Raw genomic sequence first — 14,850 nt, forward strand, 5'->3', positions numbered from 1 at the left:
TCCATTATGTTAAAAATTCTATAGGTTTTTAATTAAAAAAATGTTTCAAGTTTGATATTTCAGCTTCTACCTTAATCCCACGTGTATTGTCTAATCTTTATTTTGCTCTCTGTAAAATGGTTAAAAAGTAAATTATAATCTACATTTTACTTTGTTTGCTGTCAGTGAGAATTCTTCAATGTGATTGGCTGCTTGGCCAGCTTGATGGCATCACTTTTGCTGGATGCTGGAGATCCCGTATAGGTGGTGCCAGAATGAAATTAATGCCAGGAAAGGTGAAATCCACGCCAGAGATCACTAGATCTTTGTGGGCGGCTTTCTTTGAGGTCAGTTCGCTGTCACTTTGCTACTGACTGCAAAATCTGGGCCAATATGTTGAGCTACAAAAGAGACCGAAAAAACTATATATGCACAGTTTTTGAAACAACCATCTTAAATACACATTAAAATGAAACCATTTTAAAATATCCAGTATAGGAAGTATGAGCACTCAAGCCATCAAATATCCATCTTAAAAAACATTGATAATAAATTTTTTTGTGAGTGCAGGAACACCATGGGTACGAATGAGTATCAAACCATTTATAGATTTTTAAAGTTATTTCTTTGCCTTGAAGTCTGGGTACGTGGTGTAGTTGGAATGTTACTGGACTAATAATCCAGAGAACGCAAATACAAATCCCACCCTGGCAGTATGTGAAATTAAATTCAGTTAAAATATCAGGAACTAAAAAGCTGGTAGCAGAAAAAGTGACCACAAAGCTGTTGGATTGTTGCAAAAACCCAACTGATTCACTAATGTCCTTTAGGGAAAGAAACCTGCTGTTTTTAACCTGGTTCTGCTTGTATGTGACTCTAGGCACACATTGGGACTATTGGCTCTTAACTACGCTCTGAAGTGCATTAAACCACTGCAACGAACAACAACGAGGCAGCCCAGCACCACCTTCTCAGGAAAACGAGGGACGGGAACCAAATGTCTGCCTTGTCAGCAGCGCCCACATCCCAAGAATAGGAGCAAAAAAACACCTGGATGTGTTGGCTAGTCATTAGAAAGTGTAACAGAAAGCCATTCTTAATTTAGCCTAGTATCAAACAAAGTGCTGGCACCTACCAAAACGAGCGTGTGGAATTGCTCGAGTGCGCAAAGTTCCTAAAAGCCCTCAAGAACAGCCACAAAAGTTACAGAAAAGTAGTAATTATTTACCATTCTCAAAACACCAGCTAGCGTGCAGCGAGCTAAATAACTACACTGCTCCAGTAAAGAGAGGGTTTCACAGAAATTGGGTCTTCAATTAACCACTGACACAGGGACTTTAAAATTATAATTTACTAAAAGACTGGAGCCTATTTCTAAATTAGATTACTTTGTCCCTTCAAGCATGTACAAGTTGAGCTACAGACGACTTTCAATTTATAACAAGCGGTGACTATTAGATTCAACATAAAAGCAATACAGCTTCAACTAAGTTTCTTAGGCTCATAATAGTTGTCAGCAGCGCAGGAGTTATGCCAGATTAAAAAAAAAAACACAGTTTTCTTAAATTCTTGATGTCTCAGATGCTTTCCATGCAGAAAAGATTAAGGGCATTTAAAAGCAGTGGCTAGGCGAAGGGTTTCGGCATAGCAATACATGGTGTTGTGAAGCAATAGTACATAATCTCATACGAGAATTCTCCCATGGCAAGTACAGGATAATTAACCCTTTGACTGCCAAGGGTCCAGGGAAATGACCATCACCTCAAACCAGATGTTGTTGCAAGATGTTTTAGCTTATACATTCTAACACAAAGAAATATTATTATAGTGATAAAACTACTCCAATTTCCAGTCCTGAAATTGGTCCACACCCAAAAATGTGAACTTGGCTGCTCTCTCCACAGTTGCTGCTTGACCTGCTCTGGACTGAGGAGGTGAAAATCCAGTCAACATTCTCATTCCTCATCAGGATGTGAGGGATCTTGCTGGAAATGTGTACCAGTGGTTAGGATCAGGTTTAGCTTGAGATACCTTGCACAGTCAAACAGCCTATAAACAATCACTTTAAACATTTACAGACAAGCGAGGCACCAGAGACATGCTGGCAGCGGAGGAACTGTACCGTAGCATGATTCTGTATTTCTGGATAGGAGGGGAGGACACTAGAGGGAGGAAAATCCTCGGTTGTTCTGTAACCTATTAGTTTATTTAGTCTAGAACAAATGCTATTTTATCTCCCACATTCGGATCTACTAGCTGCATAGCTTGAGGTCATCAGTAAATATTGTTACAAGTAATTCTCTCTCAATAAATATTACAAACAACGTGAACAAGACTGAAAGTCAGTGCCCCAGACTGAGTTTTCTCCAATTATTTTTGATTGCAAAACCAGTTTTCAATCCAGCTAGATTTGCCATTACCTTCATGAGCTTCAACATTTCTAAAAACTGCATATGTGGAACTTTATCAAATACTTTCTGAAATATCCAGTGGTTTAATTACCTCTTCAAAAAGATCCATCACAGTAGTAAAGTGTGACCTATTGCTTCTAAACCCAAGTTGACAACTCCTTTAGGCTTCTGTGCTTTTTCGATACAGACTGATAAAATGGTCGCTGATTTCATGTTAACATTTGTTCCTTTATGGCATCCTTCACATTAACAGTTACAGCTCCTATGTTTATGGAATTCCTAAAATATTAACAGGTCAGGAGTGCACTGGAATAGTCAAAAGCACAGATGAGGCTTTCAGCAGCAAATGGGCTGAGGTAGGGGCAAAGGCAGGCGATGCCACAGAAGTGAAGTATGTGACAGAGATATGGGGTTGGAAGCTCAGATTGAGAACAGTCCGGTTCAATCCGAGACAATGGCCGAGAAGGGGAACGGAATGATGGTGAGGGCACTGATTTGTGGCTGGGGAGGGGAGGGACAAAGATGATGGCTTTAGTCTTTCCGAAGTTTAACTAGAGGGAATTGCGGCTTATCCAGGTCTGGATGTCAGACTCTGACAACACAGAAGTAGTGGAGGGATCGAGAGTGGTGGAGGAGAGGTAGAAATGAGTGTTGTCAGTGTACATGTGGAACCTGACCCCTTGCCTCCAGATGATGTCGCTAAGGGGCAGCATGTAGATAAGGAAGAGGAAAGGGCAAGGATACATCTTTGGGGGAACTCAAGAGGTAACAGTGTGGGGGCAGGTTCAGAAGCTATTGCTAGCAAGAGGGTCAGGAAGAGAAGTTGGGTGATCAGAATTTTAATGGGAATGGAGTCCAGAGCGCAGGAGGGGAGTCTCATGGGCAACATGAGCTCAGAGAGGGCATAAGGGAAGGTCGGAGAGAAACCAAAGAAAGATGCAGGTTGAATGCTAGGGCAGGGGAACCTTGGGGATATCTGAATTGACGTGCAAGGGGAAAGGAAAAAATCTGAAAGTAGTCTCGATCTTAGTGACAAAGTTTATTTACGTCTTCATACTTTTCATGATAATTAAAAACAAGAAAATGAAATCTTTCACATTCTTCTCACTTAAACCCCACTCGAGTTCTTCGCAGAGGTTCAAGGTTTGCTTTTCTAAAGTTGTTAGGCTTGGCCCTAGCTTTTATACAATAACAAATCTAACTATACAATAACTAACAGCCAATTATTCACCCACATCCAAGTTCAAGTGGCGTGCTAAGCACTAAAAAAAATGGCATCTGTTTTTGTACTCTGCATCATGTTTTGTTAAGAAAGGGTAATTGATTACCTCTATGAAGAGCGTTTGTACTTTCACCTCTTCATTTTTGTGTCACTGCTGTGTGTACTTTTACTCTTTATTTTTAGTTACCTCTGGCCTGACTACTTCAACACTGGGACATTGAAATTCTCGGTTATAGGAAAATACATGACTGGAAAAGACTCCCATTTGGCCATCCCAAAAACCATCACCCACTCCCTCAAATATCTACCCAATTCTCACTTAATTATCACAAGATTTAGTATATTGTGATTCTCTGCAGCCTGTACTACTTGCCTATACAGCTTAAAATCTATGGGCCAGAAATTGATCTTTTGGTGATAACGGTATTTTTTCGGCATTTTTCACCAAAAGTACAGCTAATCACACCGCCTTTTTTTTTTAAAAAAAAAAGGTCTAAAACTGGCCAAAAAAATGCGCCCAGCTGTAAAAATTGGAGTTGCATGAGGATTTGTGGTGGAAACCGTGGTCCTTGCCAACTTTAGTCCGAGGTCTATTACCGCTAAAAGACAGGGCCCTGGAAGGGAGGAAAACACAAAAAAAAAGCAAAAAAAAAAAATCACAAAACATTTAGAAGACCCGTAACTAAGTAATCGCAGCAAATACATTTTTTTAATAAAAACTTTAACTTACCTTTTTTTCGGGTCCTCATACCTACCGCTGTTTCTAGGGATATAATGCAGGCTTTTCTCGGGCATTTTTTTTCACCCAGAATACGAGTGCGCCAAATGGCCAATTTAAAGCGATAGTGCTTTTTTTCGTCTTGCAAGCCGGCGATCCGCTTTTCAGCGGTATTTCAAAACCGCCGGCACAAGACTTTGGGCAATTTACCTGGTCACCTTTTTTCTGCCAGAAACAGCGAAATATCGCCGAAAAAACGGGCACAAGGCTGGCCAATTTCTAGCCCTGTTTAGCTTGACAGCAATTAGTACTTTGTTGGCCTTATTGCTAATTTATATCTGGATTGCTCCAGCTGTTATATCATCCCTTACCAATAATGGTACTATACTTCACCCAGCTTCACAATCTACCTTTGAGAAACATTGTATACTCTCAGCTATACCTCAAGCCCATCTTCTGCTCGCAGAGCGTAGCAACCTTGAAAGATTTGTAACAGGAAACAACTGCAGTCTATCTAGTGGGTTCAAAGAAACTAACTTTCAATTGCCCACACCCTCAAATCCAAATCTCCTTTAACTTTTTCTATATTATCAGCCCTTCACTGCCGTCCTGGGTAATCCATTCCACACATTTACCTTGTTCTGCATAAGTAGTTAAATCTAAACCATCTGTGCACCCCACCCTCCTCTAAGTTTGTGGTCAAATCCCCAGGTTCTAGAACTTGTAACAATTGCAAACGTATTATTGGTGTTCAAAGACAACGCTGTTTTAAAATTCAGAGCCTCGGGTCATTTAGAATAGTTTCAGTTGAAAATGAGGTCAAGGCCAGGCATGAAACAGGATAAAAATATGATCAGTCCCTCAGGCACTCATCCTTCATTACCCTCTGTAAAGATTTGGTTATATTCCAAGCCACTGGTTCTGTGAAAGAAATACGGCTGTCTGGATGGGGAGTTGTTGCTACAGTAATAGGTTAGAACATTAGCAACAATGACAATTCTACCCAATATGATGCCAGATTTCAAGTCCATTATGACCATTTCAATAATGCTATTATGAAGCAATGAAACAGTTAGGTCTTTATTGCAGACAAACCTGTATGAACATTCTGTGCCAAAACTTTTCAAAAATACCATCAGTGAAAGAGGAATAATACTCCCACCACCTACAATTACGAATGGCCAGTTTGTTTACACCAGGAACTTCTGCCTTGCAAATCATAAATTGCTGACGATGTCTTTTCCATTGTTTCTCTGGCTCCACAATAATGCATGCACTTCAAATAGAGTATAGAAAAATAGACACGTCACATCACGGACACAAATGTGTTTCAATCAAGTCGCCACAATGGCTCATTATCCATACCTGCAGTTCCTCCATTAGTCTGGAACGGGTTTGTGGCAGCAGTTGCTGGCAAAACAGGAGCTGCTACAAATGGATTGGTTGCTGCTGAAAAGGCACAACCAGGAAAAGCTCATTACAACAGATGTACAACTGTGCTGTTGTATCAGCATACAGGACTTTGTGCACTTCAAATTTCAGTTAGAAAAACCTGTGAATGAGCAGGCGAAATCCAAATAAGTGCACTTCCATTTTAGTGAGAACAGTAAAAGCATGCTTAGCTGCAACTGCTGGGTGTAATCTGCTAAAAATCCATGTCACATGATCCACGATCAAGAGGTCTACAATTTTCTCACAAACAATTATTTTGAATAGATTCAATCATAACCAAATTTTATATATGCCATTTCTTATCAATGAAGTCTCACATCTTGGCCATGATGCATTGTACCTATATTTGGATTATGTGATGCATTTAGGGGCAGTGCACAAGTTTACAACTAAATGGAATGACTCCTCCCCACACACTTTCTGCACATTCTAAATAATTCCATAGATCTCTCGCTAATTCTCAGATATATTTTGCTGTCCACTCCTTCCATTTCTCTGTCTTGACACTCTCTCTGTGTGTTGGCAGCTCTTCACTCCCACTGCCTATCCACCATTCTCTCAGTATTGACAGTGCCCTTATCTGTCTCTCCCACTTTTTGTAGAGTTGATAATGGACTTTACTCTGACTCCAGCAATTCTTCAGGAGCGTGCTGTTGTCCTAAGCTTGCAGAAGCATTTGGCCCTTCCTAATGACATCCTGCCCCTTCTGGATGGCTACGAAATGAAAAACTTCAAAACTGTATATATCTTGCTATTGATACTTGTGCAATTATATTGTGCAACAGATTTTCTTTCCCTAACACCTCTTCCAAAGGCGATGATAAAAATGTTTCCATTCCATATTTGTGGCTAGATAATAAATGTCAGCAAGTCTATCCTTCCCTAGGCCAGTTATTCTAAAGCAACTGAAGATTGGCTGATTTACCACAACCCAGGGGATTGAATCTTGACAGGACTGAACCAGAGGCCACATATTTTGCTATTGTAACACGTATAAAGCTTTATTGTATTCTCTACATTATCTAATTTACTTACTATATATTTCTACATTACGGCTGGAATATAATACTGGGCCTGGTTGAAATCCAAGACAGCTACAGTAACACATTGATTTTCTTCTAACCACAGTTGATGAAAGTTTAAAACAAATTTTCACTATCTAAAAAGTTTTAAAAAGTGAAAGTAAAACCTGAGAAGGCCTGTGATTTTGGGGTTAGTTCCCAATCTTGGCCATGCCATCAACGCAAAGACTAGGTACCTTCCACACATCAAAGGGAGGAAATAAATTAAAAGGGTAAGTCAACTCGAAGTCATCATTAAAGCTGACAGATAAAGATTAGCATTGGCATAGGTCAGGGAGCAGGTTGCCTGCTTACTCTCAACCAACAATTGGTACATGTTACAGGGAGGTGTTTGTCACCCGAGTTTTTTGACTGGATTAAAGAATAAAAACTTGCATTTATATAGTGCCATTCACGTCCTCAGGATATCCCAAAGTTCTTCACAGCTACTTGGGTACTTTTGAAGTATAGTCACTGTTGTAATGTAAGAAAACATGGCAACCAATTTGTCCACTGCAAGGTCCCACAAACAACAATGAGATAATTGAGCAGATGATCTGTTTTAGATGGCAATAGTTGAGCTCATTTTCCAAACCATTTACATTTTTACTAATGGAGAGTAATTTTTGCCAGTTGAAATGTAAACATATGTTTTATTTCCCATTTTATATAGACATTTAAACGTGTGCATTTGGTAATAGAAGACTGCTGCAACTACTGATGAACTGAGAGTCATGCTATTGTGATCAATGTGCTAAGGAATCTTGGATTTCAAAGGTCCCAGTTTATGTTGTGTTTTATATTCAAGACAGGACATATTTAAAAAATCCACTATACAGTAAGTAAAGATAATGGAGAGAGTACAGTAAAACCTTGTGTTATAATGTGTCCTATGAGTTTATTTTTAAGTTGGTATAATACATGGTATAAAACCACTTACTGATCACTCGGAGTTATGGCAAGGAGATACTGAAAGGGATGGAAGAACGAGGGTCAAAACACACCCTGACTTTTCCCCTCTCTGAAGTAGCTGGGCTTTCTTCGATGGTTCCCTGACATCAAGAATTCATCACACAGGGAACAAACGAGCACAAACTTGCATCCTATTGCTCAGCGACACAACTTGTTGGAAACTACAGCTTGTTACCACATATTTTCACTTCTCAAATCCAAAATTTAGAAAGGTCTAATGTTTAATCGTGGAAAAAAAACTTTTAATGTTTACCAAAAAATAAATTTGTCCCGGCAAAATAGAAGATTTACCTCCAAAAGTTGCCGGTGTAGTGCTGACCCCAGGGTGAGTCTGTGCCATTGGAGCACTTTGTACTGTTCCAAACACACTGCAGGAGAAAACGGTCTTTATAACAGTCTCCACATATAATACAGAAGAGTAAGGCATTAGAACCAATAGTTCTCAAATTCCACCAAGATTGCCATTTTGCACAAAGCGTTTTGATAATTTCTTTATTACCATGCGACTAGTACTAACAGTACCCGGAGCCGAAATTATTTGATTGAGTGTTTGAGGAGGCAGGGCAACACAGAAAATAATTTACATGCAATGCTTTGGCTGGACATTAGGAGCTGATCAAACGGTAGCACTTTATCACCATATGAGATTGTAATCAACCTCCATTTTGAAGATGGATTACTCACCTTTAGGTGTAACAACCATTCTTTGAAAGAAGTTTAGACCCCATATACCATAGGTGAGGAGAGATACGTAACTGGGAAAATCAGATATACCTGTTCCTTTAAGAGGTTTCAGGTCAGATCTGTGTGATCTTCACTTACTGTGTCTATAAAGACTGCCCCCTTGCTGTGTCATCTCCAGTTCTTTTCGACCAGAGGCGGTATATTCGGTTTTGTGAAGAGATGCGTAGACTCACTCCCTTATGATCTTTAGGAAGGAGAGAAAACCCCTGCCTGTAACACTGGAATAGATAGAACTATTAAACATGTAATATTTTAGTGTGCTCAATAGACAGTAAAAGGATATGGTTTAAACAACTGAAAATGTAAACACTTCAGAGCATTGACAAACTCTGCTCATACAGATCAGTGTCCTTGAAAACTAGGGATTCTTAAAAAAAAACACACAAGGAAATTATGGGCCACTAAAAAACAGAAATTAGTCCAAATGAGAGGATCTGGCAAATATGTAAACCCTAACCTTCACTCAAACAACATATGATAAGCAAAACATTGTGTGTCATTTAGGATATGCTGATAGGGTTAGATGCGGGGTGGGAGGAGGCTAGTTGGGCCAAATGGTCGGTTTGTGTTGTAAATTCTGTCCATTTAGTTATACTCCGCATTGCCCCCTACAGTGGCATCTCACAAGACCCATCTGCTTCAGATTGACGGGCCATGTTAAGCACAGGTCTACCAGACTGCACGAGCTTCCTGGCAGCTGAGACAAGAAGTGTTAGATGGTAGAGATGTATAAGCAATGTATCCACCATTAACTGATTGCTGCACAATTTTAAAAATAGAAAATTAACTTGGTTTACATATATATGATCCTAAGGGGGCAGATTTTACCAACTGTCTTAGCTTTGGAAATTGTTTATTTCTTAATGCTATTCTTCCATTGTGTCCAATTTTTAAATTATCCAGGTGAGGTCATTTCCACTCTGGCAAAATGTTGCTAAGCCAAAAAACAACTGGAAATAAATGATCAGCTCATATTTACAGATAACGGTGTTTCTTGATGGCGAGATGAATTGTGGTTTTAGCATGTAGTGGGTGGGGAATGACTCACTCAAAATAATTAGAACACTGTCTTTATTGATGGTGATGTGAAAGCAGAAACACTCAAAGATTACATGTCCACCATCCAGGGTAAACTGCCAAGGATATTTGGCAGGGTAACCAACAGAAATGCTCCAGGTTTTAAGGATTTGCTTCAGTAACAAATACCCAGATTAGGGTAGAACACAAGGCCACAAAAAAAAAATGGGAATAAATGTAGCCCATCTCTTGGTCACCTGGCACTTCCTAAATAGTCTAGGGAAGCACACATTTTGTCACTTTTATTCCTACTCTCCATCTCCTACCTCCCAACCAATTTCCAACCCATGTCGCAAAGTTGCATCCAATTCCATGCACTTTCATTTTTGCTAGTAATCACTTTGTTCAGCAACACTTTCCCTTATAGGAAAGGTCAAGACCTTAGGTTTTAAGGCATTCTTTAGAAATGGCTTCCTTGACTCAGGGGTCAGTGCATTCCACAGGTCATGCTTACTCTATTGGAAGTACTCAGTGGTAGAACGTAAGAAATAGGAACAGGAGTAAGCCCTTCGAGCCTGCTCTTCATAGCTGACCTACCTCAACGCCACCTTTCCATATCCCTTAATATCCAAACATCCACCGATCTCTTAAATATACTCAACAATTGAGCATCTAAAGCCATCTTAGATATAGAATTCCAAACATTCAACATTTTGAGTGAAGAAATTTCTTCTCATCACAGTCCTAAATGGCCGACCCCATATTCTGAGACTGTGACTCTTATTAGTTCTAGACTCCCCAGCCACGGGGAAACATCCTCCCAACATCTATCCCGTCAAGCTCTGTAAGAATTTTAGGTTTCAATTAGATCACTTTCTATTCTTCTAAATTCTAGGGAATATAGGCCTAGTCTCCTCAATCTCTCCTCATTGGACAATCCCCCCCATCCCAGGAATCAGTCTGGTAAACCTTTGTTGCATTCCCTCTCAGGCATATCCTTCCTTAGGTAAGGAGGCCAAAATGGTACACAGTACTGCAGGTGAGTTCTCACCAAGGCTCTATATAATTGCAGTAAGACTTATTTACTCTTATACACCAATCTTTTTGTAATAAAGGCTAACATACCATTTGCTTTCTTAATTGCTTGCTGTACCTGCCTGCTAACTTTGTGATTCCTGTAAAAGGACACCCAGGTCCCTCTGAATACCAACATTTTCCAGTTTCTCATCATTTAAAATATTCTGCTTTTCTACTTTTCCTACCAAAGTGGATAACGTCACATTATACTCCACCTGCCATGTTCTTGCCCACTCACTTAACCTGTCTATATCCCTTTGCAACCTCTTTGTGTCCTGCTCGCAACTTATTTTCCAACCTAGCTTTGTATCGTCAGCAAACCTAGATATATTACACTCGGTCCACTCATCTAAGTCACTGATTATGGTGCAATTCTCACAAAATCATTGGCTTGATTGGATGGTTGCATCGCCGGAGGCTGGACTCATTGTGCACAGGGACTGAAACTCTGGCGTGGTTGTGCTGAACTTTGATAACTTGTCTCAGCATTCAGACTACAAGTTCAGCACCAGTGTGACTACAGCTTCCAAGCAGAGCATAGTATCAGGTGGTCACACAGAGCGGTGCACTCCTGGCTCGTCCCAGTTCAGCATCAAAAAAAAAGTAGGAAAGGCACACTTAAAGTGATTAGGTTTAGAATGACATTTACCTAAAGTAGTCATTTTAATCAGCAGATAGCCTCTTTAGGAGCTGGAACAAACAACTCTTTGAGGTGTTCTCTTGTTCTGTAATGTAAATGACTGTGTCTTTGAAATGCAGGTATTTAGTTGTTTGTCCTCATTATTTGTCTGCTTTACTTGCGGCTACAAGGGCCCTCCATTTAAAATTAATTATGTTTGAAGCTTGCAATTGCAAATCTGCCATTGGAATGACTTCCTGAACCCACTGCGGAATTTTACAACAGTAAACAGCATACAACTTCGGGAGCACATGCAAAACCATGCAAACAAACTGGTGAAAAGGTTTTTCGCTGCAAGAAATGACTGGACAGGCTCGGTGTACTGCTGACTTCACCCAGAGAGAGGACCAGCCCATGACATTAACTGATACGAACATTGGGAGACGACGCAGCAGAGGGGAGAGGGATTGGAGGTTTTACTGATGCAGTAAGTGAAGATCATGTAGTTCTGGACTGAAATCTCTGGAAGGGACAGGCAGCCATCTGATTTTTCTGGTTGCGTTTCTTTCCTTACCTGAATGATGTGTGGAGTCTTACATGAAAACAAAACAATTTTTTATTTCAAGTAAATCTATCATTGCACACAGCCCAACAAAATTACACACACGTCTTTGGAAAAAGATGATATCTATGTGATCTAGTGTTCCATAAACATTAGACCAAATGAACTAAAATTCTGCACTCTCTCATGAGTCGGTGAGAACGTTAAACATAGTCCTGTCTCCATACCAGAACGTTACTAACTTCAAAACAGAAACAGCATTAACCCAGTTTTTGTCTGTTTTTAACATTTTGCTATTGCCATGGTTTTCAAGGGCAAGTGACTGAGGAACACCAAATGATGGAAAGGTTTCATAGAAACATTTTAATTATTTTCATGTCATGACGACAATAAAAACTTGAAAGTTATGACGAAATCCTGAAGACTGGGATTTTCTCTGGTCAATAAGAGGGTCTGCTATATCTCATGTTGCTTCATTAACTGACATTTAAAAGACGCTCACACAGCCTTTGCTGGAACTTTAAACCGTTTTCCATTTACTGTTACGACAAAAATGGACAGTTTATTACATGAACATACACATGATTGGGGCCTCACATGCTTATCTGGTGGCATGGGGACAAAGGGACAATGGACAGGTCAAATGGACAGAAATCCGAAATAAATATGAAGCAATTTATGGACGTTGTAATGGAATAAAAGCCAAAGAAAACAGCAACAGGATGAGCTGTTAGCTTGGAATTTAAGAACATTACATCACAGCAGTTGCATCTTCCTGGTGTTTCAGTATGATTCCCTACAAGTTTCTCAGCTAAGGATTTCTATGTAGCATATGGGGTAAAACTAACAAAGAGGAAGGGGTAAATAAGGAGGGGTAATGGTGATTTCATCCATGTTTGTTCCACCTCCACATATAAATAAGATTTGAATGAGGAGGGGACAAAGAGGAAATTGCCTAGCCACAATGTTCCTAGAAATGTCTCATCAGCCTTTTCACTGCTGTAAACGTTGCCCTTATTCATTCTAGAAATAGTCCTCGAATAGATTATTTGAAAGATTTAAAAAAAATTTATTAGAAAGTTTCATTAAGTTTTTTCCCCCCACTTAGTTATCAATACTATTTTCCTCTGGGGGATACCTTGCACTTCAGTATCAGTCCACTGCGGACTACTTCAGTTGGCCTATTTCTGCTCGCCTCATTATCTGCCTCTGGTTATGCTGGTTACTGGTTTTAAAATTGATGTTGAATATCATGGACCTTTCCCAGTGACTGATGTCTACAACACTGTCTTCTGAAGTTGCACAATGTCCAGAAGAACAGCTTTTTCTGCAAATTCCTGAGATCTGGTTGGAAAAAATATTCTCTTAATTCCATACCGAGTAAAACTTAATTCTTGAACTTCCCGTTGCTCGACATTGATCAAACTTTCAGGTTTCCAGACAGACAGATCTGCTAACTCAGTTGGAGAACAATGTGTGGCACAGCAACCTGAAGAATCACCAATTTAGCGCACACCTCTTGAAGAGGAGGGGCATGGGAGGGGGGGGGGGGGCAGATAAACACAGAACTAGTAATAGGCAGTTGTCATCTCTCCATACATCCAGGAAAGCCTCACCATTTAATGCTCATGTTAAATGCAAGATGTTTATCCACTGATGTCGAGAACAATGCCGTCTCATAAGGTCAAAGAAAAAAGACTTGGATTTATATAGTGCCTTTCACGACCACCGGATGTCTCAAACACTTTACAGCCAATGAAGTACTTTTTGAAGTGTTGTTGGAAACACGGCAGTCAATTTGTGTAGAAGCAAGCTCCCACAAACAGCAATGTGATAATGACCAGATTAATGTGTTTTTTTTTTGTTATGTTGATTGAGGGATAAATATTGGCTAGGACACCGGGGATAATTCCCCTGCTCTTCTTCAAAATAGTGCCGTGGGATCTTTTTTACACCCACTTGAGAGAGCAGATGGAACCTCGGTTTAACGTCTCATCCGAAAGACGGCGCCTCTGACAGTGCAGCACTCCCTCAGCAATGCACTGGAGTGTCAGCCTAGATTTTGTGTGCTCGAGTCCCTGGAGTGAGACTTGAACCCACAACCTTCTGACTCAGAGGTGAGTGTGCTACCCACTGAGCCACAGCTGACACATGAACCAAGGTCATGGCCCAGAATGAATCCTTATATATGCCAGAGTAGGAGGAAGATATTTTGATCAAGATGAATGCAGCTGACAAAGTCCTTTAAAAGGGACTGCCCTTGGCAATCTGGCCTACTTCTACTCCCTCTCCCCAATCAGTAATAGCCTATTTTACGCAGAGGTGGAACTTCTTTCAAAGAACAAGACCCTAACCACATGTATATACCTTAGCTTTTTAAAATAAAAATACATTATCGCGCAAGCTTTTGTACAGCTATAAGCAAATATATAATGCAACAGTTTAGGCTCTTTTGATAACTATTTCTCATTATAGTAATCCATAAAATTAATAGTTATTGAGATATCCTTGTAAAATAATCCCCCAAACCCACAGCTCATTCACTAAAAACAAGACTGTACAATACTGGAGTGAGAGGAAGGAAAATCTTATCCAGTGAATCTTTGCTGAATTTTCACCTAAATCTGACAGTCCTGTCTTTGGAGGATGATTCACAGGGTTAGGTTTTCACGTGGCCACAGCTCCAGGACTGTAAACTTGCTGCATGCAGCATTTCTGTTTTGAGTTTAGAAAGTCTATGTTCTAAAGTGCCAGGGAGACCGCGCACTTTACCTGTTTACACTAAATACATTACTAGTGGGTGCCGGAGAGCTAAAGACATTATATAATTCTGCTAGTGCTGCATACTTGTTTGTTGAGGAGCTTGACTGATTGGCAGTCATCGCAGAAGGTCCAACAGACGTTGAGCCGAAATTGGTTAGTTGACTACTTGCCCCTATATGAGGGAGGAACAAAAATAAATAATTCAAAAAGATGATTACGGAGCCTGTAAGAGCATACTTTAGAACTTAAAATA

The 14,850-nt window shown here is 40.0% G+C and overlaps 1 protein-coding gene across 3 annotated transcripts in view; it reads right to left on the reverse strand.

Annotated features, from left to right (window-relative positions):
• The window catches only part of agfg1a (ArfGAP with FG repeats 1a), an 85,610-nt gene that overhangs the window by 2,455 nt on the left and 68,305 nt on the right, over positions 1 to 14,850 (reverse strand). For 2 of the 3 annotated variants that reach the window (XM_070883880.1, XM_070883882.1), the window contains 3 exons: positions 14,682 to 14,769; positions 8,107 to 8,183; positions 5,696 to 5,779 (listed from right to left, as the gene is read on the reverse strand). In XM_070883880.1, coding sequence (XP_070739981.1) covers positions 5,696 to 5,779; positions 8,107 to 8,183; positions 14,682 to 14,769 — 249 coding nt within the window. The remainder of the gene's footprint in view (positions 1 to 5,695; positions 5,780 to 8,106; positions 8,184 to 14,681; positions 14,770 to 14,850) is intronic. The other variant, XM_070883881.1, reaches the window with a different exon arrangement.

This window comes from Pristiophorus japonicus, chromosome 6 (assembly GCF_044704955.1).
Source record: "Pristiophorus japonicus isolate sPriJap1 chromosome 6, sPriJap1.hap1, whole genome shotgun sequence".
NCBI classification, from domain to species: Eukaryota; Metazoa; Chordata; class Chondrichthyes; family Pristiophoridae; genus Pristiophorus; species Pristiophorus japonicus.